At 38.9% G+C, this 25294-nt stretch overlaps 1 protein-coding gene across 1 annotated transcript in view; it reads left to right on the plus strand.

Annotated features, from left to right (window-relative positions):
* LOC136876173 (dipeptidase 1) overlaps positions 1-25294 on the plus strand; it is a 232961-nt gene that overhangs the window by 148168 nt on the left and 59499 nt on the right. Inside the window, exon 5 of the mRNA XM_067149896.2 lies at positions 14310-14442. Coding sequence (XP_067005997.1) covers positions 14310-14442 — 133 coding nt within the window. The remainder of the gene's footprint in view (positions 1-14309; positions 14443-25294) is intronic.

A 25294-nucleotide genomic window follows, 5' to 3' on the forward strand; every position in this document is an offset into this window, starting at 1 on the left:
AAGATGTACACAACTAAATTTGTCATTTACAGTATCTAATATTGGTCAATGACGCCAACATGAACTTCAGTAGAAAATGAAAATTGTTTCCAAAATTCTCAAAATTAATTAATTATTATTCTAATTATTATTATTATCATTATTTTCTTATCATTCGATTAACCTGTTTCATTGTCACACGATCGTGTTCTTATTAATTTTCCACTGCATCATTTACCTAATGATCATCATTAGCATTTCAGAGTAATGATTTTTAATTAATTATTAATGACTTATTTTCACAATGTTTCAAAGCAATCATGCGGCTAACGAATTTCTACCTCTGATCTTTGCATTTCATTCCTATTCAAATTAATCTTAAAGTATTTCAGATATTTAGAAATTTACATTACCAACGTGTGAGCTAGTTAAATAAATTTTATTTACAAATCGAGTGCCTTCATAAAGTAACGAGATGATCTTTCCTTTTAAATCTCGCTAATTAAGAAAATAAATTCCTTCCTAGTCTTCCTTGACTTAACTTAATTAAACTTTCCCTTAAGGGCATAAAATTATTTCTTAAGGCGACGCACAACGATGAGTGTGATCTGCGTCACAGCGAGTGCATGACCAGATCAAAATTAAATGAAATCAACATGACACAAGAGAAATATACACATTTACACACACACATTCACACTAGGGAAACACGTTTTTATGTACACTATTTACATCGAATCCTGATTTGGCAAATTTATTCATGATTTTTATTGGTGGTCGGGACGCGTAATGTCTGGCAGAAATAATCCGTGTACTGAAATTCTCCTACATTAATGGTGGCTAGTGATCGAAGTCATGGGTATCACTTGATAGAAACACATTTCACATATCAATGCAAGTTCATCTAATTCATGAAATTGTAATGGAAGATTCTAGTAAAATCCATAAGCACTACCATCATGTGGGCTACAGGTTGAATTTACCGCAAGCGTGAGCCTTACTCGTATTATTTTTACTTCCTACTTGTGAAATACACTCGCAACACGTGCTCCAATAATTATAATCTATCCTGCGCTCCAAATACACAAGAATAAATCAAATTCATCAACTGCTCAATTATACAACAAATATCCCTCAGGATAGGCCATATTCCAGACCCTTCATGAACAGAGCACATTCCATCTCACATTTAGGAACTCTACAGTAGTTTTATGGCTCACGAGCGTTTACTTCTGTTTTACCCGATCTTTAGTCAATATTATTATTATTTAAGTGATTATTACATCTACTGATCCTCATGGAATATCGTAAAATTAGATGACTTCATCATAAAAACAACAAGTGATCTTAAAAGACACTAAGTTCGACCCTATTCACTCAAAATGTACACGTAAATTTTCCGTCCGGTAACTTTCAATATTACAAGGAAAGTAGATTTATCGTGTGGTCAGTGATTATTAAACATGAAGCTCCTTAAGCATGGGAAATCATTCAAAGACAACCTACATGTCTACTCTAATAGATTCCAAAATTTCATTCACACGTACCTAGTCTACCACGACACCTTAAGAAGTAGGAAAATGAAATATTTGTAACTACAGCAAACTAATAGATCTATGACTTAAGAAGAAAGACCTCTAGTTGTACAAAAGGTAAGACAGATAAATTAAATTAAAAAGGTACTCAAGTTTTTGTGAAGTTCGATTCCCGTCGACGGTCAGTTATTTCAGCATACTCCGGCCAGTCTCCTTCCAATTACCAGAGACGCCTTACATTTTTACAGCTCCATGGAGGCTCTGCAACGGGTGTCCCTCGATGAAATTATGTTGCCGGTGGTTGCGGAATTCTTCATCTTGAGATGTTCAATTCTAAGACGTCTTCCGTAGATCGCTGGTCACAAGCTGTAACTGAGATGACAAAATTAAGTATTTTGCACAAGCACACGCAGAATATAAACAGCTCGTCTACACTGTCACACTTAACTTGGCTCCTAGGCGTTTTTATTCCACAGAATTCACTAATTATCAGACTAAATTCTGGTAGAACGGGCGTCGACTAGACTTGAAAATTTTCCTTCCACGTGGTCCGGTAACGTGATGTCTCACAGAGCGAAGAATATATTCAGAGAGCTTCAGAATAAACGCATAAAGAGCATTAAGAGAACAAGCATTAAGAGAGCGATTCACTCGAAGCAAGGCCTTTTATCTAATTAGCCAGGGAGGCGTGTTCTTCAGCGAGAACGGTAATTGGCTGATGGTCTCCTTTAATTTGCGCAGACTATTCCAGAAACAAGCTGGGTTGTGCGCGTGCGAAGGCAGTCACGTGGTTTGTTTCGACCTTGGCACAGTCTCGCCGATAATCTCACCCCTCTGGACGACGAAAAAAAACTCGTTCTCGGCTCGCCACAACTTCCCAGATGACATGCTGCGGTTTTAAGCAGACAATAAAATTTTTGCTTTCCACTTGTTAAAATATTCGTAATATCGCCAATTTTAACGGGGACATTACAGACGTGAAAATTGGTATTTAGATATCCTTTAAAAACAAAGAAATAAGCGTTTTTGGAGGAAAGTCATCTTGGGGGCTGGGGGTGAGAAGGAGTTGAATTCCTTTTATGAGAACTCATATCTCAAAAACTGAAGATGTTACTAATAAAGAAACAAGTATTTTTTCTGGAAAATTCACTTAATTGGGGGGGAGTGTGAAAGGAACAGAAAAATGTTAATTCTTTTCATGGGGTAACTTATATCTCAAAACTGAAGGTAACAGACATGAACATTGGTGTTTGGAATCTCCTTTAAGCATAAAGAAACACACCTTCTTTCTTTGGGGGGGGGGGGAATAGACTTAACGGCGGTGGGGTGGAAAAGGAGTTGAGACCAATTGATTTTACTCTTCATAATGTACTTGATTCTAATCACAAACCGATATTTTTTAATCTTTCCTGGGTTCGTTTTCAAGAGCCATCTTTTCCTTTGAAGAACTTAGTCAGATTACAGTAGATTCTCCTGGCACATACAGTAAATAAAAATTTAAACACATTTCAAATGAACGATAGGAATGATATTGACCATATTCACCTCTATAAACAGGTCAGTAATGCTCGGAAGTATATCATTCGTATAGCCAGAAATCCCACGCACTTGCCTACGCAGGACAATTGTGCTGGTCACATTGTCAGCAATTACAAAGGCAGCAGATGAAATTTACCGCCAAGTAGCGGTCTTGCATCTTGCTGCGGAATCCAGAACAATAATAATAATAGTAATAATAATCATCATTTTCTGGAACATCGTCAAAATGTGCGGACCGTGCTGGGAACGGGTGCTGACCGGGTAATGACAACGAATGCAGTCCAGCCGCGGGTCCAGTACCGCCATGGCACCCAAGACGACACCACGCCGGATCTCCTCAAGGATTTGATCCATATTAAAATGCTTATAGGAAATTACAGCAAAGATTTAGGTACCCAACTGACCAGACGGAATAACTGGAGCTAGCCCGGGAAGTATGAAATCGATTGCTGGAAAAAAAAAAAATTGAAAAATCGGAGGAACTTTGCCAACAGATTGTGAATTTTGGCATATTATGTGAGGACATAAGATGCAAAAGCCACCAAGTCCACACTGACAAGATTTTCAGAAACTGAGAAAAGCGTGCCTCTGCTTTACAATTTGTTCTTATTGTGTGTGTATTGGACAAGAGATATGTAAGGGGTTTGGGAATATTGAATAATATGAGCAAAGAAAAATAAACATATACCTATTATTTTTGCTGTAAATGTGCATTTTATTCTGGACTTGAAGGGTTTTGGTTGGAACATGTTAGTAATCATCAGTAAAAAATTCTGTCATGTAGATGAATGTAGATGAATGAGAGGCTAAGTACCTGTAATCAAGTATTTTCTGTGAAAATTTCAATAATAAAAAGCTTTTTTACAAGTGTAAATTCAAGAATAATGTTTTAATTGAATTAGTTATGGTTTACCAAATAGATCTTGACAATCAAAAAACATCCACATTTTTTAAACTCTCATATGAATAATAACACATAACTCAGATCAGGCACACATTCACTTCCGTTCCTTTCACAGACAGGCTCATCTTCCGCCAACCCTCAACTGTAACTCCACTGCTTGTTTTTCTCAGTATTATTCTCTTGATCTGACATGGAATTATTTTAACAGAACAGCCTTCCATATTATTAATTTAAACAAATGTGTGTGATCTTACGACCTGATAAACCTCTGTGAGATGAAACCTATGAACTATGTCACGTGAGATGGATGAGCAGTTTCATTGGCTACTATGGACTTGGTGGTTCTTGCTTGCCATGACCCGAAGGACTTGGTGGTTACTGCTTGAAACTGCAAATTTATACATGCATTTATAACATAAAATGGTGGGTTTTTCTTATGAGTAATAAAATACAACCAAAGAATTCTCCATCGTGCACATAATGGTGTGTAGAGCTTCAAAATGTCAGAAATTGGACTTGCGGGTTTTGCATATAATGTCCTCATTCATAAAATGTTAAGCATTCAATTATAAATTACAGTATAATACCGTCGCGAAGCATGGGTATCTTGCTAGTCTCTTCATAAAAGTTGCCAACAGTAGACTATGATCCACATGAAATTCTTCTTCAGGTATTGTGATTACATCCAATACTTCTATGTGTGTTTTTTTTTTTTTTTTTTTTTTTTTTTTTTTTTTTTTTTTTTTTTTTTTTTTTTTTTTTCCTACCAGAAAATAGTCAATCATTGTCTTTGTTCTCCTTTGCCCCCAACCACATATACTGGTAGAGGTCTTTATGGAGTTCCTTTTCTCTAAACCAGATGTTACCTACAATTAACCCATTTCTTTCACAAAAGTCAGCTGATCATCTTATTGGTTTCTTTTTCTGTATCCAAACAATCCTAAAACTTCTTCCCTATCATTCCATTTCCACCTGGACATTAAAATCTCTCTTTTTATTTTTTCTAAGAAATCTTCTAATATCTCCTCACAATTACCTATTTGGGGTGCAAAGATTTTAACAAATTCTCTCCCTTTCTGGTCCTCAAATTTAACTCTCATTTTCAGGATTATTTCACTCACCAGCTGAATTCCTTTGACAAATTAATGCAGATTAATACTTATGATAACTCCAACTCCATTTTTTTCTTCCACTCCAGTACAGTGTAGGCCCATACATCTTTTCTTACCTTTCTCTTACCTTTTCCTTTCCATTTAATTTTGCTTAGACCAAGAAGATCTACCCCCCTTTCTTCCACACAATCAATCAATTCTTCAATCTTTCCTGTTAATGTAAGGGTATCCACTTATCAGTGAACGCGTAAAGTTCATTCTGTCTGCCTTTGTCTTCCATTCACCCACTTCTCACACCTCCCCTGGTGCTTCTGGGGTATGCTCTACCTTTTGGGCTAATCCACTTCAATGCTTCATGTTGTTGTTTGAGTCATCAGACCATAGACTGGTTTGATGCAGCTCTTCATGCCACCCTATCCTGTGCTAACCTTTTCATTTCTATGTAACTATTGCATCATACATCTGCTCTAATCTGCTTGTCATATTCATACCTTGGTCTACCCCTACCGTTCTTACCACCTACACTTCCTTCAAAAACCAACTGAACAAGTCCTGAGTGTCTTAAGATGTGTCCTATCATTCTATCTCTTCTTCTCATCAAATTTAGCCAAATTGATCTCCTCTCACCAATTCGATTCAGTATCTCTTCATTCGTGATTCGATCTATCCATCTCACCTTCAGCATTTTATGTCCTCCTTACTTCTGCCATCGTTAGTTATTTTACTACCCAAGTAACAGTATTCATCTACTTCCTTTAAGACTTCATTTCCTAATCTAATATTTCCTACATCACCTGCCTTCATTCGACTGCACGCCATTACTTTTGTTTTGGACTTATTTATTTTCATCCTGTATCCTTACCCAAGACTTCATCCATACCATTCAGCAACTTCTCGAGATCTTCTGCAGTCTCAGATAAAATAACAATATCATCGGCAAATCTCAAGGTTTTGATTTCCTCTCCTTGGACTGTGATTTCCTTTCCAAATTTCTCTTTGATTTCCTTTACTGCCTGTTCTATGTAAACATTGAAAAGGAGAGGGGACAAACTGCAGCATTGCCTCACTCCTTTCTGGATTGCTGCTTCTTTTTCAAAGCTCTCGATTCTTATCACTGCAGCCTGATTTTTATACAGATTGTAGATAATTCTTCGTTCTTGGTATCTGATCCCTATCATCTTCAGAATCATAAATAGCTTGGTTCAATCAAAATTATCGAATGCCTTTTCTAGATCTACGAATGCCATGTATGTGGGTTTATCCTTCTTGATTCGATCCTCTAAGATCAGACGTAAAGTCAGGATTGCTTCACGTGTTCCTACATTTCTTCTGAAGCCAAATTGATCTTCTCCCAACTCACCTTCAACTTGTTTTTCCATTCTTCTGTAAATAATACGTGTTAAAATTTTGCAGGCATGAGATTCTAAACTAATGGTGCGGTAGTTTTCACACCTGTCAGCACCGGCTTTCTTGGGAATAGGTATAACAACATTCTGCCAAAAATCGGATGGGACTTCTCCTGTCTCATACATCTTGCACACTAAATGAAATAACCTTGCCATGCTGGTTTCTCCTAAGGCAGTCAGTAATTCAGGGGGAATATCATCAATTCCAGGTGCCTTGTTCCTATTTAGGTCACTCACAGCTCTGTCAAACTCTGACCTCAAAATTGGGTCTCCCATTTCATCAGCATCAACAGCCTCTTCATGTTCCAGAACAAAATTATCTACATCTTTACCTTGATACAACTGTTGGATATGCTCCTGCCATCTTTCTGCTTTGTCTTCTTTCCCTAGAAGTGGCTTTCCATCTGAGCTCTCAATATTCATACACCTTGATTTTCCTGTATGGAGCATCTACCTTTCCCAGGACCATACAGCCTTCGAAATCCTTGCACTTCTCCTTCAGCCATTCTTCCTTAATTACCTTGCACTTTCTATCCACTTGATTCTTTAATCACCTGTATTCTTTTCTGCCCTCTTCATTTCTAGCATTCTTGTATTTTCGTCGTTCAACAATCAGGTCTAGTATCTCCTGAGTTATCCACTGATTCTTAGTTGATCTTTTCTTCCTTCCTAACATTTCTTCAGCAGCCCTACTGACTTCATTTTTCATGACTCTCCACTCTTCCTCTATAGTGTTTCCTTCAGCCTTTTCATTTAGTCCTTGTGCAACATGTTCCTTGAAACTAGTGTTGGCTACTGAATGCATGATTCGAAGCAGTGTATCGATTCATTCAAGTGTCCGAGTGAATCGATTCACAGGAACGGCGAGCTCACGGCACACAATTCAGCTTACTCGCAGCGGACAGTGCTGAGTGGTGCACTCACTGGACGTTGATGGAGAGCCGAGCTTCCGCTGCAGCGAGACAGTGAATCATGGCACATCGAAAGAATCGTGAACGACTGCGGCTCAGTGAGACACAAGATACACACGGCTCCTCTCAGTATTGTCTCAGTTCGTATGTCACATCGTTGCACAAGACTTCAATAATATGTGGACAGTAAGTGAGCCGACTGACGCAATAACTTAACCAACAGTATGTTGAATGAGAAAACCAGTGGGCTACTGTACATCTCGGGTAGCCTTATACAAAATATGACGATTTAAAAAAATTGTCTGCTGATAGAAAAATACATATTTTCAAAAATGACTTAGCGAGTTGGACGTGCTGTTAGTATCGCGTAGCTATGCGCTTGCATTCTGGGGATGGTGGGTTCGAATCCCACCGTCGGCAGCCGTTAAAATGGTTTTCCGTAGTTTCCCCATTTATACACCATGAAATCCTGGGACTGTACCTTAATTAAGGCCACGGCTGCTCCCTTCATAATCCAGGACCTTTCCCATCCTGCGTCGCCGGAAACCTTCGATGTATTAGAGTGACGAGCATTTTTTTTCTAAGAAAGGAGTTCGGAGTATGAAGACCAGATCGCAGCAGCGAACAATGAATGCTGTTCCTGCTGTCTTACCATTACATACTATACAGATACAGTAGGAGCGGTGACTCTAATGTGCCGTGAATCGAATCACTGTATCGATTCAGTAACGTGAACGAAATCAAATGAATCGAATGTCCCATCACTACTTGAAACAATCCCTCGCACTCTTTTCTTTCAACTTGTCTAGATCCCATCTTTTTGCATTCTTTCCTTTCTTCAATTTCTTCAACTTCAGATGGCATTTCATGACCAATAAGTTGTGGTCAGAGTCCACGTCTGCTCCTGGGAAAGTTTTGCAATCCAACACCTGGTTTCTGAATCTCTGCCTGATCATAATGAAGTCCAGTGTCTCCAGGTCTCGTCCACATATACAGCCGTCATTTGTGGTGTTTGAACCAAGTATTGGCAAGGACTAAATTATGATCAGTGCAGAATTCAACCAGCCGACTTCCTCTTTTGTTCCTTTGTCCCAATCCAAATTCTCCTACTGTACTACCTTCTCTTCCTTGGCCTACCACTGCATTCCAGTCTCCCATCACAATTAGATTCTCGTCACCGTTTACATATTGTATTAAATCTTCTATCTCCTCATATATTCTTTCAATTTCTTCATCATCTGCTGAACTAGTAGGCATATAGACCTGCACTATTGGGGTGGGCATTGATTTGGTGTCTATCTTGACGACAATAATTCTTTCACTATGCTGGTCGTAGTAGCTTACCCGTTGCCCTATTTTCTTATTCATTATTAAACCAACTCCTGCATTTCCCCTGTTTGATTTTGTGTTGATAATTTGGTAGTCACCTGACCGAAATGCTTCATCATCATCATCATCCTAAACCATCTCCAGTTTCCCGGGTGTGGTATATGAGCCTCCTCCATCTCATCCTGTCCTTGTACCATTCTTCCTCCACCAACTTGTCCCAATCATGACCTCTCAGCAGTACATCGCTCTTAACTAAATCTATCCATTTCCTTCGTGGCCTTCCCACGGGTCGTCTTCCTTCTACCTTTCTGTCAAATTCCTTCCTTGCAGTTCTGTTTACTGGCATCCTCTTCATGTGACCAAACCACTTCAGTCTTGATATTTGAATCTTATTGAGGAGAGAATCATCTATTCCTACTTCTTCTCTAATTTTCTCATTCCTAATCTTGTCTTTCCTGGTTTTCTGGATCATAGTGCGTAGGAATTTCATTTCAGCTGCCTGAAGTTTGGAATTATCTCTATTGGTCAGTGTTGTGGTTTCGAGACTGTATGTAAGAATTGGTGTGTAATAGGACTTGTACAATGTCATTTTTGTTTTCATGGGTATTTGCTCATCCCACAGCAGGTGTCTTACCTGGTGGTAAAATTGTGTTGCCTTATTGATTCGATTGTTCACCTCATGTTTTGCTAGGTTGTCATTTAATATAATGCTACCCAAGTATTTGAAAACTGGAACGCTGTCCAGTTGAGCTTCATTTAACATGACTATTGGTTCTGCTCCTTCCCCATACACTTTCATCACCACCGTCTTGGTCTTGCTGATGTTTAAACCATATTTCTTAAACTCCTCATTCCAGCTTTGTATTCTCTCTCCCAATTCCTCTTCTGAGTCACTCCAGATCGCAACATCATCTGCAAATGTGAAGGCTTTGATATCTCCATGTTCTTTCCTTTTAATAGACTTCATTACTACATCCATTACAATAATAAATAGAAGTGGTGACAATGAGCTGCCCTACTGCACTCCCCTCTTTGTTTCAAACCAGTCCGACAAACCACATCCTACTTGAATACAGCTTCTGTTCCCACTATACAACATTTTCACTTTGTCTATGAGGCTGTCTCGCACTTGAAGTTCTTTCATGCATTGCCAAATTCTTTCCCTTGGTACACTATCATATGCTTTCTCAATGTCCAAAAATATTAAAAATAAAGGCTTGTTCTTCTCCCAGTATTTTTCCATTAGCATCCTAATTGCAAATATAAGGTCTGTAGTTGACCTTCCTGGTCTGAAACCATACTGCTCTTCTTCCAAAATTGGTTCAACAATATCTCTGATTCTGGTCTCTATTATTTTTTCCAATATTTTCAGGACATGAGACAGTAGTGTGATACCATGGTAATTAGTACATTTTCGTCGGCTTCCTTTCTTGAACAGAGGTACAATGATGCCCATCTTCCAGTCCTCAGGAATAGTATTTTCCTCCCATATCTTGTTGAGCAGTCTGTAGAGCCACTGGATTCCTGGAATTCCTGCTGCTTTCAGCATATCTGCACTTAGTTCGTCTATGCCCACTGCCTTTCCTTTCTTCATGCTCTTGAGCGCATTTTCAACCTCAAGCCATGTAATTGGTGGTTCAGTTGTGGTTCCTCGGCTTGGCTCTCCTCTATCCGTTGTTACATTTTCTGTATCTCCATTCAACAGCTTTTCGAAATAGACCTTGAGTTCTTGTTTAATTTCTCCCTCTTCTTGTGCCAGAGTTCCATCATCACGTTCTATTGCTTTTATGGTCTCTTGATCCCTTCGCTTGTTTTTCACTACTCTGTATAGCAATTTCATGTTTCCTCTACTGTCCTCTTCCAGTTTGTCTGCAAACTCATTCCATTTCTTCTCTTTTTCTTCCCTTACAATGTTCTTTACAGCAAGTTTCTTGTTCCTGTATACTCCTTGAAGTCTTTGAATTTCTTGTTCATTTTGTTCTTGTCCCTGTTTTTGTTTTTCCTTGTCCAGTGCCTTCTTTATTTGGTTTCTTTCTTTCACTGCTGTTTTCACTCTATCATTCCACCATGGTGTCTACTCTATCATTCCACCATGGTGTCTCCTTTTTTCTTTTGATAGAACTTGTAACTCCACATAGGTTTTTGGCTTCTCCCACAAAGGTGTCTTTGAAGGCCTTCCATTCTTCATTAACGCTGGTTACTTCACACTTCGGCAAACTCTGTTGAATCCTTTTGTATTTTTCCTTTATTTGGACTTCTTGCAACTTCCAAGTTTTAACCCTTGGTTTTTTCGTAATAAGTTTCTGCGTTTCATTTGCCTTATGTTTGAAGTCTACTACCAGCAATCTGTGGTCACTGTCCATGCTTTCACTAGGGATGACCTTTACATCTGTGATGTACCTGCCACCATCTTTATTTGTGATTACGTAGTCAATCAATGTTCTATACTGGCCATCCCAACTGTACCTTGTTATTCTGTGACTGTATCTTTTTTTGAAGAATGTATTTTTGATTATAAGATCATTTCTTCTGCACAGATCTAATAGTTGTTCTCCTTCTGGGTTCCTTTGTCCAAATCCATGTGGACCAATGATGTTCTCGTACCCAAGTCTGTCTACCCCAACTTGCGCATTTAGATCTCCAATAATAATAACAACATTTTCCTCATTAACTGTATCTTCCAGGTCTTGCCGAAATTTCTCTTTGTCCTCCTCACTGCAGCCTGTCTGTGGGGCATACACTTGTATGATGGTGTACTTAGTGTTCTCCAGTTTCATGAACATTTTAATGATTCTATCACTTTTGCAGATAACTTCAGCTGTAGCATCAGTCCTTTCGTTAATTAAGAATCCAACACCATTTTTTGCTACCTTCTCCTGTCCACTCCAGTATAATTTATAATCTCCACGAAGTGTCTTAATTCCAATCCCTTTCCATTTGGTCTCACTTAATCCCAATATTGATATTTTTCTTCTATCCATCATGTCTAGGAGTTCTTCTAACTTTCCAGTTAATGATAGAATGTTCATAGTTCCAATTCGGTATTTGGGTCTCTTTTTTATTTGGGGTTTCCTTTCAGAACATTGTATATCATCAGCCTTACGGTCATCATACTTTACAATTGTCTGAGAGGACGTGTCAGTCCGGTCTATAATATTCTTTCCGAGGCTCTTTTTCTTATTGAAAGCAACTGTACTCAATGCTCTCCTGCTGACTTGCTAGGCCTAACGCATAAGAGGATTTTCTTTCAGGGTTTACTCCCTTAGCCTTTGAGGATGCCTTCCTCGTCCTACAAGGCAGTAGGTTCCATCTGTACACCCTAGAAGGATGGGTTGCCTCTTCCGCCGTCTCCGCCGTACCGAAGTCCATCTTCTCCGCCGTAGATGCCGTTGAGGTCTTCACCCTTAACCCAGGGTAAGGGCCCTCCATATTTATGACCCCTGGAGAGAGGGTGTCCCAGTATTTTAAAACCCCCAGGAATTGGGCTACCTGTTGGTCCGCGGGTTGTATTGGTTATTTCAACCAGCCCTACATACTGTAGGGGCCCCCTATCCGCCACCTGGGGACGCGCTCTGTAGGGGTCAGGTTCCCCTGGTTACTTATTGGAAGATAACCCCACCCACAAGGAGGTTATTTGCAGAGAAAAAAAAATGCTTCATAGAGGCTATTATTATGGTGAGTTCGCCACACCCAAAGGCATTTTATACCTAATTGCCAGGTATTATGACGTATCCATTTATTATTACCTTCCAGATGAGCATGAAATAGATGACAAGCAATACTTTGAAGAATTTTATCCGACTTAATTTCAGTTATCAAAATGTAATTCACCTCCCACGTAGATACAAACTTAGTGAATACTCGCACCAAACATTACTGGTCATTTATTTCTGAGGAAAAAGGTCCTGCAAGGAATTTATACAATACCATGTGCTCACTTTATTTTTGAGTGACTGTACATACAGTGACCTAAGACGTGAGAGAGGCTTACTGTCATAGGTAGACCTACTGCATGGAATAATTGTACTGCTGCTACATCACCAGCCATTTTGAGGCCATCGTGCCATTTGCTGTGAGCGAGTCCTTGGTGGCTTTGAACCTAGTTATTAACCTACATGTATTCTTTAAAAGAATCCCATTACATTTTGAAAGAGATGGCACCATTTATCATATTCTACATATCTTGGTGCAATGCATACTTGTCTAGATTCATTAACTTATCACTAATTCATGCAGATTTGAATCCCAGCAAAATACCTTATATTGGAATTTTTAAAGGGGAAAGTCATGTCCCTGTGTTATGGATTCCACTTGAAATTCTAGATCCTGTTGCAGAAATACATCTTTCTTATTAAGATATAAATTAACAAATCAGAAAACATAATTACTAAGACATTAGCTCATAACAAAACATTAAAAGGAAGAAAAGGATGCTCATTTGATTCAGCAAATATCTAATACATAAGTTCTATTTACAGCAGAATCTCACTTCTCCAACATAAGTGGTCGGCAGGATGTTAGATTAGTGGGAATGTCAGTTAAGAGGGGAAGATATAAAATAATATCATGAGTGCTTACAGATGTCTCATTATTGATGCACTTCGTATTTACGATCACTTCACAATACAATTAGAAATATGAACACAAAAAGATGTGAATTTGTTTTTATTTTTTTTTAAATTGTAATAGAATGTTGATTGCCTGGCAGCTCTTTTTTTTTTTTTTTTTTTTTTCATTGCCATATCTTCATTCTCCGTATAATAAAAACGTAAGTGCTGGAGATTTCTTCCTGTTGATTCCAATGCTGCCTCAATGGCTCTGAATCTTTCACTGTGTGTTATCTTGGTACCACCTTTATCAAACATGTTTTCTTCATTTTCTGTTTATTTTTCATTGTTGTTAACCATGCTGACAATATCTTCATCAGTCACTTCAAACAGATCATCACTGAGCAAGTGTCTGTGCACTTTGGGTCACGTAGCTGTCAGTTTGAATTTGGGAGATAGTGAGTTAAAACCCCGCTGTTGGCAACTCTGAAGATGGTTTTCTTTGCTTTCCCATTTTCACACCAGGCAAATACTAGGGATGTACCTTAATTAAGGCTATGGTCACTTCCTTTCCATTCCTCCCAATGTCACCATAAGACTTATCTGTATTGGTGTGACATAGCTCAGATTGGAAAAAAATATTTAAAAACAGGTCATCTAGAGCACTCATTGAGATTTTCATTAGTCACATCTGCATACAGGTATTTGTTTCATCAAAGGTGTGCTGAAGTTCATTCTGGTCTAGATATGAGTAGCACAGCAAGGGAAAGTACAATTTGTACCAATTTTTATGTGTAATTTTAGCCAAATTCATTTTACAAACACTTTGGATGAAACGAGTGTTGGAGGTGAAGGTCAGTTAAGTGAGACTCTACTGCATTTTTTTCTGATAGTATTGGATTACTAGAAAGAAAAAAAATAGAAACCCACTCTCCTTTCCCATTATAAGTTCTAAATATACTTTCCAAAGAAATTAGTCAATAGTTTTAGCCAAAAATCTTCATTACGTTTGAGTTTCATTTCAGTTATTGTATGTAATGTTCACAGTTCTGGGTGGCGTACGCAGATTGTAAATCACAGTACAAGGATGCTGTGGAGCAGACCCTCGAGCAGATAGACGTCATTAAACGCTTAATTAAGATGTACCCCAATGATCTCCAGTACGTGGATTCAGCTGAAGGTAAATGTATAGTGTTAATCATTCAGTGGTGACCCGTTCATGAGGCCCTCGAGCAGTGTTGCATGATGTTCATCGACTACTGAGCAGATGACAGTGCTTATTGTTCTAAGAGGAAGTACAACTAGCTTGATATATAAATGATTTGAATAAAGAACTGGAATCATAAGAAAGGCTTTTTGCAGATGATGATATATTGTATGGAATAATAAATAGGTTACAGGATTGTGAGCGACTAGACGTTGACAAAGTTGAAAAGGACAGGAGAAAATGGTACGATTGTAAACAGGATGAAAAGTCAGGTAGTTAGTTTCACCAAGAGGAAAAGTCCTCTCAATTTTATCAAAACCATCATTAAAACCATGTTAATGGAGTGAAAATACCTCATGGGAATCAGTGTAAGTACATGGGTGTTGGGATATTCATATTGACAAGGCTGTAAATTAAGGTTTTAGATCTCTTATTATAGTTATGAGAGTATTCAGCGGCTGCAGTAAGGATGTAAATGAGAGGGTATATAAGTCACTGGTAAGACCCCTATTAGAGTATAGTTGCAGAGTATGGGACCCTCACCAGGAATACTGGATTCAAGAAATGGATAAAATCTAGAGGAAAGTAGCACAATTTGTCCAATGTGATTTCCGACAAAGATTAGCGTTTTTAAAATGTAGCGAAATTTGAGCTGGGAAGCAGACGACTTTGAGCTGGGAAGCAGACGAGTTGCTCGACTAAGCTGTCAATAGAGAGATGGTGTGGAATGACATTTGTAGATGGAAAAGGTAAAATGAAATTTTTTAAAAGTAGGAAAGACTATAATATGAAGATAAAGTTATAATTCAAGAGGAGATGTTTGATACATTTCCAGAATTTTATGCATAAAGATCTGTATTCAACTATGGTCCATTAGGAACAGAATCTAAACTTAACACCGCAGTGTATTCTCATAGGTGTAAAATGTGTGTTATGGAAGTTGTATATTTTTATAATGGTGTTTTTTGACTAGACTCCATAGTTTTTAATTCAAGATGCTTGCATAATAATGTGACAATATTTAATGTGACATATTTTGAACACAACACATAGAGGACCAGATACCAAGAATTAACCAGTGTCTTTCAAAGTCCAAATATATATCATTGTTCTGTTTTTGTTTTTTGAACTTTGATGGCTGAAGACATCTTCCAATGAGGACAAAATATGTACTGTGATTTAATGTTTTTCTGAAAGGAATAATTTTAATTTTTATTGTAAAGGTGCAATTCTCCTAAAAACACCATAACGCTTGTTGGAGTTGAGAGTGTCGGTTCCAAAGGCAGCAGTCTCCACTCTGCGACTCCATTCATAACCCATCCTTACTGCTAGGTCTTTGAATTGGTGGGAACTCCTTGTTGCTGATCTTGGAAAAGCAGCTACTCCATCTATTCAGAATTTCAGCTGAATCTCAGGGGACTTGATGGTTCTCGTCATTGATGTTCATGACATGGCCTAAGTTGACCGATGGCAGGATTTGGCAAGGCGAAAGATTTTATCTGTCCCCACTGGTGTACCCAGCTATTCGTACAGCTCTGCAAAGTGCTGGTCTTTCGCTATTGCAACAGCTCGTTTCACTGCAGACTTCAGGTTTTTGTTCTGCTGGTGATCGGCACTGAGGCATGAGGCTTGCTAAGACTTACAGACCAGCTTCTTCTCTTTGATCGCTGCCTGCATGGTGTCTGTCCACTACCAGATTTGCTTGTCAATAAATGTGGTCTGCAAAACTATTCCAGTGGGCTTCTACCAGTTCGATTGGGTCAATGATCAATGTACATTTTTTTTTTACTAGGGGCTTTACGTCGCACCGACACAGATAGGTCTTATGGCAACGATGGGATAGGAAAGGCCTAGGAGTTGGAAGGAAGCGGCCGTGGCCTTAATTAAGGTACAGCCCCAGCATTCGCCTGGTGTGAAAATGGGAAACCACGGAAAACCATTTTCAGGGCTGCCGATAGTGGGATTCGAACCTACTATCTCCCGGATCAATGTACAAAGAGCATCTGCGAACTCACTCTTATGCTCGAGTAGCTTCCACCACTTAATGTGTTCAGGCCCAGTCATGCAGGGCCTCATTTGCCATCCAAGATCAATCATGAGGTTGAGGCCCAGAAGGCCATGCTGGGGAGCAATAATGTTTGATGGAACAACTTTAGTGTTCATGTTCAGTTTGATTTTGCAGTGCCATAGTCAGTCTGGGATGTCTGTCTGTCACTATAATAAGTGATAAGGTGAGCTGACCACTTCTATAAGCAGGCATTGTCAGTGACTGGATTGTGCACCTCTGCACAGTTGAGGGTGCAGCAGCCATAGTCATTCCACCTTACACGGGGGTATTTATCCTCATTGATCCTACGTGCCCATTGAGGTCCCTACCAATGAATATGTGCTCGCTCAGGACGAACTATCATAGACACACATGAACACTATCCCAGGGGCTTGCTGTCTGGGTAACCTGACTGGGGTGCATAGCAACTTTGATGAAGGTCAGCAGGTCAAGTTTGAAAAAAAATATGTAAATTGCTGCATTGAACTTTTAACTAACTACTTGCTACCACATTTAAAAAACAAGACACTCATAAAGATCTACAATAAGGACTGATTATAAGACTTTATCATAAGAGTACTTATATTCTACTTGATAGTCATTTTATACACATTTGTACCTGAAAGAGTATTCTCTTATATATATATATTTTAGACGTATAAGAACAATCAGGATCCTGATCTATCTTTCTTTCAGGTATGAGATTTTTAGGCTGATGATGGATGCCTCATTATGGGTGAAACATGACCCAATATCTAATATGTTAAGAACTATTTCTTAAATTTAAATAAAAAAAACTCTTGTGTATTGAACAGGTGGAATTTATAATCTAGTATTATTATTTGACTTTAAGTACATAAGAAAGGGCTAGAAGTGGGAAGGAAGCGTCCATGGCCTTAATTAAGGTACAGCCCCAACATTTGCCTGGTGTGAAAATGGGAAACCATGGAAAACCATCTTCAGGGCTACCAACAGTGAGGTTCGAACCCACTATCTCCCGGATGCAAGCTCCCAATTGCGCGCCCCTAACCGCATGGCCAACTCACCCACTATATAGCACTATTATTACCGTACTTGAGTTGGTAGACTGTCAACCCTCTATCAAAAATCTCTTGGAGATAATAAAAAACTTACCATTTTATAGAAACTTCTTTCAATTTTGATGTATATCTTCCCCCCTCCGTGATATCCCTTTTTGTGCCCCCCCCCCCCAACTTCTTCTAATTCCTAATCGCCGCTACTGCTGTGGAATCACCATTGACAAATTTATTCCTCATTTCCTGATCATGCATTGACAACATAACAAACACATCAAAACTTTTAAACACATGACAAATTAAAGATAAGCAATTCAAAGTTATGCAAGCAGATGAGGGGTGGTTTGTTCTGTGGAAACAGACACATTTATATCACTTACCACAACAATGACAAGCTATATAAATAGTATGTCTACCCTTTGGTCCCATTTCCTGACACAGGGTCGGGGATGTAATGAGGATTTTATGGCCGGATGCCCTTCCTGATGCCAACCTCAGTTAAGGAACCAGTGAAGATGAAATGAATGATGGTGAATGAAATTGGATAAGAAGGTGAAAGGAATCAGCAGTGGCCTATGAACAAGAACTGTCCTAGCATTTTGCCTGGCAGTGAAAATGGGAAACCACAGAAAACTGTTCTCAGGACAGCCAACGGTGGCATTCAAACCTACTTATCGCCCAGCTGCAGAGGTTGGCTCCATAGTTGTAGTACATTATCACGTGTGGCCACTCTACTCGGTACAAGCTCCATATAGTATTCAGTAAAATCTAATCAATATCATATTGCATAAATTCTGTATTTGCTAGTTGACATTTTTTAAATCAGTACATCGTTTTCCATATAAATCATTTTCACTAAGACATTGTCCAACTCATTGGCTGAATGATCAGTATACTGGCCTTCAGTTCAGAGGGTCCCAGGTTCGATTCCCGGCCGGGTCGGAGATTTTAACCTTCATTGGTTAATTCCAATGGCCTGGGGGCTGGGTGTTTGTGCTGTCCCCAACATCCCTGCAACTCACACACCACACATAACACTATCCTCCACTACAATAACACACAGTTACCTACACACGGCAGATGCCGCCCACCCTCACCGGAAGGTCTGCCTTACTAGGGATGCACTCGACTAGAAATAGTCAAATGGTAATACTAAATTCCCATGAAGGGAATTAGATATTTTTCCACCGATAGAGCATATCAAAAAAACATCCCACTCTGACGAGTCTAGTGTCGGACCTAAGACGAAATGCTGGTTAGTAGAGCAAACGCCATCTGATTTTTGATATGCTCTATCGGTGGAAAAATATCTAATTCCCTTCATGGGAATTTAGTATTACCATTTGGAATTGCTAGGCGGGCATTAATTCCATTGTGGAGTTTTATCTCCCGTATGCAGTTATCAGACTGTGCTACATAAGAAGCTTCTGATAAGTTCACCTGCATACACCCCAGCATCAGTGGGTAGGGTCTGACACATCCCACTCTGACGAGTCTAGTGTCGGACCTAAGACGAAATGCTGGTTAGTAGAGCAAACGCCTGAAAAGCCATACATCCAATTTTTGATCTGATTTTAGAAATAGTCACACGAAGTTATTACCAAGACATTAGAATCATTGCAGGTACTTATTTTCTGAGTATGCTGTTCCATTGCAATATAATTTGTCTGTTCTTTAAATAGTGTTATTCTTTGATGGATGCTATTTCTCCAGGTTGAATGGTCCGGAATGTAAATTTCCCAGTTGTCAGTATGGATATTACACTGACTCTTGGTGGCTTTGAAACATTCTTTATTCCTCTTCTTCAGACCTCCAACATGGAGGTTACCTTCCTTTAGGTCATAGTAGAGTACTTGTATAGGGACACAGTAATGTTGACATTTGTACATTTATCCTGCCAGATAATTCTCAATAACTTTCTGAGACATCTTTGATCAACAATTTCAAGCATGTTTGCATGGTGCTGGTATGTTGTCCATATTTCACATCCGGAGAGAGAGAGAGATATATATATATATTGATTTTATTTATTGGGGAACCATCGACTTCCTGAATTTACAGGTTGCTAGGCCTACATTGCTGTAAATTTATAGTCTGTGTAAATACATTGTATAGTACTGGGTATTACTAACTGTAAATTCAGACTTACAGCCCAATAAATGAAAGTCGTGTGAATTGAGATTAGCAAGCAGGGAGTGGGTGTACTGAGGTTGTTTAGTTGGTAAGAGAGAGTAGTTGTTGAATTCTCTGACATCATTCAAAAGGATTCAAAGCATTTATGTTTGTGATCCATAAACTACATTAACTTTGACAGATTTAAGTGTTTACACTAATTTATGTTAATGAAAACAAAGAATAAATTGTCTTTTACAATGAAATGAGACAAATAATATTGCACTTCGAGCCTCTGGCGTGGTTTTGACAGAAATTATAGTAGGCAACCTCATATTCTCAGCATTTAAGGACACTTTTATTCTCCGCCCCGCGTAGTAGGGAAAATAATACTAATCCACCAGTGGTAAAAGTTCATATAATCACACTTCAGCTGAAAATTGTAGTGTAGATACAGTAGCCTACATTTAGATAGTGCCGTATCTTGCCTGCTGTATTCGTGTGTATCTATTAGAGCGTAGTACTAATATAATTTGTCTAAGCATTTAGCTTTGTTGGTAATATTTGAGTACAGTAGTTCTTGCAAATTTCATTTCTGTTTGTGCTTAGTAGTGACATACGGTACCAGTATCGTAATTAGGATACGTCTGAAAGTAGTTTAAAAATTACTGTAGTGTACTGTACAGTAGTATACAAGTAATTTAGAATTTAGTGTGCTTATTTTATTATTGTAAAATATTTGTGTAGTACTGGTGTAGTAGAGGTATCCATAGAATCTCTTACTAAAATTCTGTTGTTGTAATTAGGATAGGCTTAATTGTAGTTTGGAATTGTGTAGTTCTTGTGTATTACTTTCGATATTCAGTAATTAACATCAGGTTTTATCCTGTTAGGGGTTGTAGGATAAAAAAAAAGAGTACGACTAAGTAGTATTGTAGTGTAGTCGTATATTAATTACCGTATTGTTGTGTGATCTTTGAGTACTATCCCAGACAATACATACCTCCGTTCTTTTATTTTTTGCAAATAAGTTATTTTATTTTTATTTTTATTTTTTCCATAAGAATGGCTAAGGAGCACGAGTGTATGAACTGTGGTTGTGGCGAGGCACTGAGGGGTATGAGGGAGGTGTTGGAGAGTTTGAGGGAGATAATTAGGATTCTCACAGAAGACAGGAAGGAAGATAGGACTCCCTCAAACAATGTACAGGTTACAGTAGGTGTACAAGAGGGAGGGGATGGAAAGGGGGGAGTTGTAGAAGACAGGTGGTCTAATGTTCTAAGGGGAAGGAGATTGCAGGCTAAGGGCTCTGTTCAGGATCAGAATTCAGGACAGGTGTCTGTGCGAAATCGGTACGAGTCACTCCAGGTAGAACAACAGAGGGAAGATGAGGGACAGGGAACTGTTGCTGAGATGTGTGGAAGTAGGAGGAAGGAAAAAGGTAGGAAAGGGAAATGTAGAGTAGAGGATAGGAAAAGACAGGTGGAACAGGGTCATGGGAAGGAGAAAAGGGAGGAGGAAGTAGCTTCTGCAGCTATCAGGAAAGATAGGGCTGGCCAGGAGGGGAGGGGATCAAATGAGGTGGGTAGGGTTGAGGCTCTGGTCATGGGGGATTCCATCGTTAGACATGTGGGGAAAGTGTGTGGAGGAAAGGGAACCAGGGTAGAATGTTATCCAGGAATTAGGTTGTGGCAGATGTTGAGGAAAGTAGAAGAGAGGGAGGAGGAGAAGGAGAAGGTGGTAGTGTTTCACGTTGGTACCAACAACGTAAGGCAAGCTAATATAAGTACCAACATAGTTGGAGATGTGTGGGATCTGGTAAATGCAGCACAGGTGAAGTTTAAGAAAGCGCAGATTGTTATTAGCGGAATACTGTGTAGGAGGGATACTGACTGGAGGGTGATTGGGGATTTAAATGAGACTATGGAGTGGGTATGTGGGAAACTGGGAGTGAAATTTCTAGATCCTAATGGGTGGGTAGGAGATAGGAATCTGCGCTCAGATGGCCTTCACTTAAACCGCAGTGGTACGTATAAGTTAGGAAATTCCTTTAGAAGGGTAATAGGGAGGTACATTCAGGGAAACAGGGTGGCCTAGGGAGCGGTGATAAGGGAACAGGGAACTGGAAATCAAGTGGGGATGACATAAAATTGTTAGTTTTGAACTGTAGAAGTATTGTAAAGAAAGGAATAGAATTAAGTAATTTAATAGATATATATTTACCAGATATTGTAATAGGAATTGAATCATGGCTGAGAAATGATATAATGGATGCAGACATTTTCTCACGGCACTAGAGGGTGTATCGTAGAGATAGGATAGGAATGGTGGGAGGGGGAGTATTCATTCTGGTGAAAGAAGAATTTGTAAGCTACGAAAAAGTTAAAGATGAGACACATGAAATTCTAGGTGTAAGGCTCATTTCTAAAGATAATAGGCAACTTGATATATTTGGAGTGTACAGACCGGGAAAGGGTAGCACTGACGTGGATTTGGAATTATTTGATAGGATAATCGGCTATGTGGGAAATGACATGGTAAGAAATGTGATTGTAGCGGGAGATCTGAATTTGCCAGATGTCAATTGGGAAGGAAATGCGAATGACAGGAAGCATGACCGACAAATGGCAAATAAGTTAATATGGGAAGGACAGCTGATTCAGAAAGTGATGGAACCAACCAGAGGGAAAAATATCCTGGATGTGGTGCTGATAAAACCAGATGAGCTCTATAGGGAAACTGAAGTAATAGATGGTATTAGTGATCATGAAGCTGTTTTTGTCATAGTCAAAAATAAATGTGATAGAAAGGAAGGTCTTAAAAGTAGGACTATTAGGCAGTACCATATGGCTGATAAAGCAGGCATGAGGCAGTTTCTAAAATGTAACTATGGTCAGTGGAAAACGGTAAATAAAAATGTAAACAGACTCTGGGATGGGTTTAAAGAAATTGTTGAGGAATGCAAAAACAGGTTTACACCTTTAAGGGAGGTAAGGAATGGTAAAGACTCACCTTATTATAATAGAGAAATAAAGAGAAGGAGGTGCAGACTGGAAAGAAAGAGAGTTAAATGGCTGTGGAAGTAAGGAGAAATTGAAGGAACTTACCAGAAAATTGAAAATTGAATCTAGCAAAGAAGGCAGCTAAGGATAACATGATGGCAAGCATAATTGGCAGTCATACAAATTTTAGTGAAAAATGGAAAGGTATGTACAGGTATTTTAAGGCAGAAACAGGTTCCAAAAAGGACATTCCAGGAATACTTAATGAACAAGGGGAGTGTGTATGTGAGGATCTTCAAAAGGCAGAAGTATTCAGTCAGCAGTATGTAAAGATTGTTGGTTACAAGTAAAATGTCGAGATAGAGGAGAAGACTAAGGCCAATGAAATATTAAAATTTACATATGATAACAATGACATTTACAATAAGATACAAAAGTTGAAAGTTGAAAAAAAAAGTTGAAAACTAGAAAAGCGGCTGGAATTGATCAGATTTCTGGGGATATACTAAAGACAATGGGTTGGGATATAGTACCATATCTGAGGTACTTATTTGATTATTGTTTGGTCGGAGGAGCTATACCAGATGAATAGAGAGTTGCTATTGTAGCCCCTGTGTATAAAGGAAAGGGTGATAGACATAAAGCTGAAAATTACAGGCCAGTAAGTTTGACATGCATTATATGTAAGCTTTGGGAAGGCATTCTTTCTGATTATATTAGACATGTTTGTGAAATTAATAACTGGTTTGATAGAAGCTCAACTGGTAGGTTTCCAGCAAGATATAGCAGATATCATGGATTCTGGAGGTCAAATGGACTGTATCGCGATTGACCTGTCTAAAGCATTTGATAGGGTGGATCATGGGAGACTACTGGCAAAAATGAGTGCAATTGGACTAGACAAAAGAGTGACTGAATGGGTTGCTATATTTCTAGAAATTAGATCTCAGAGAATTAGAGTAGGTGAAGCTTTATCTGACCCTGTAATAATTAAGAGGGGAATTCCTCAAGGCAGTATTATCGGACATTTATGTTTTCTTATATATATAAATGATATGAGTAAAGGAATGGAATCGGAGGTAAGGCTTTTTGCGGATGATGTTATTCTGTATAGAGTAATAAATAATTTACAAGATTCTGAGCAACTGCAACGTGACCTCGATAATGTTGTGAGATGGACAGCAGTATGTTGATAAACGGGGTTAAAGGTCAGGTTGTGAGTTTCACAAATAGAAAAAGTCCTCTCAGTTTTAATTACTGCGTTGATGGGGTGAAACTTCCTGTTGAGGATCATTGTAAGTATCTAGGTGTTATTATAAGGAAAGACCTTCATTGGGGTTGTACCGGGTGGTACACCTCCACGCCGCTAATTCAAACCTTGCGCCAGTTGAAACCCCCCCCCTACTGGAAGAAGTCTGAACTTTGTCTTATGTGTTAATTTTCAAGTTACCCTGAAGATGTCACTACTTGGAAATTTTGAAGTTTCTGAACTGTGTTGTTTTCGACGTATTTTTGTTTTGCTTGTAGTAAGAAGTGTGAACATTCTCTTCTAGAGGACACTACTGAAGAACTACAACGATGCACCCTAGTGCGAAGTGAAAGAACTGGTTTTTTTTTTTTTTGGAGAAAATTTAATTTCAAAAGTTTGTTCTTTGCTAAATTTCTTTCAGTCATTGTTTAAGTTGGCAATATTAACCCTTTCTTTCCCCTTGTTTTGAATTTAGCCTATCCCGAATTTCTTTAATTAATTTTCCACCAATAATGTGTTTCTTCTTCATCTTGTGTAGGGGTTTTCTTTATCCACCAATAAAATGTTTGTGGGCGGGTGTTTTCCTTCCTGAAACGCCTCGAACTTTCTGCGAGAGTATATAAACTGCTGATTTTAGGGTCTCCGGGCCACTTCTGTACCATCTTTCAGTGTGTAAAGTACATAGCAGGGGGCCGGTAGCGCCTCTTTCTTCGGGCAGCAGTTCAACAACAGGTAATGGCCGTATAATAACTTCTTTTCTTGCTAGCTCAGCAGTTTAACTCTCGGGGCGGGTCCGAAGCGTTTCCACCATGTAACTTTTCCCTAAAATGTAACGACTCTTAGCATCTATTCTCTTTTAAAGTTACATATTGGGATAGAGAGTGCTTAACCCTCTCGAGCTCCCACTCATATTGTTTTGAGGTAAACTTATTTCTCTCAACCGATTCTTCCGTAACAGTAATGTAAATTGTTTCCTTCTTAAGTCACCTCTTTAGTATGGGATTAGCCCTTGCATTAGCGGCCTAGTGCCAGATTAGGGTTTTAAACAAGTGTATTAGGAGTGCAGATCGCCTCCTCTCAAATGGTTATTTTAGAGGTCATGTAATTAACCCTTTTCTCACTTAATAGACCTCAGTAGGTTGGGTATTTTACCCCTGTGTCTATGTCCTTAGAGGACAACTTGAAGGTGGAGTTTGGTGTGGCCTTTAATAGGCTTAATGTTGAGAGCGAGTGGCTCTTTCTCGAAAATTGAGTGTTGTATGCCTCGAGGAGGCTTTACTGTGTAATTGGGAGCAAGTGCTCCTGGGCATGATTGGGGTCTTCTGCCCCTTTGTTGAATGTCTGTATATCGTAAGATTGGGCTAATTGTTCATGTATT

Source organism: Anabrus simplex, chromosome 6, assembly GCF_040414725.1.
Source record: "Anabrus simplex isolate iqAnaSimp1 chromosome 6, ASM4041472v1, whole genome shotgun sequence".
NCBI lineage: Eukaryota > Metazoa > Arthropoda > Insecta > Orthoptera > Tettigoniidae > Anabrus > Anabrus simplex.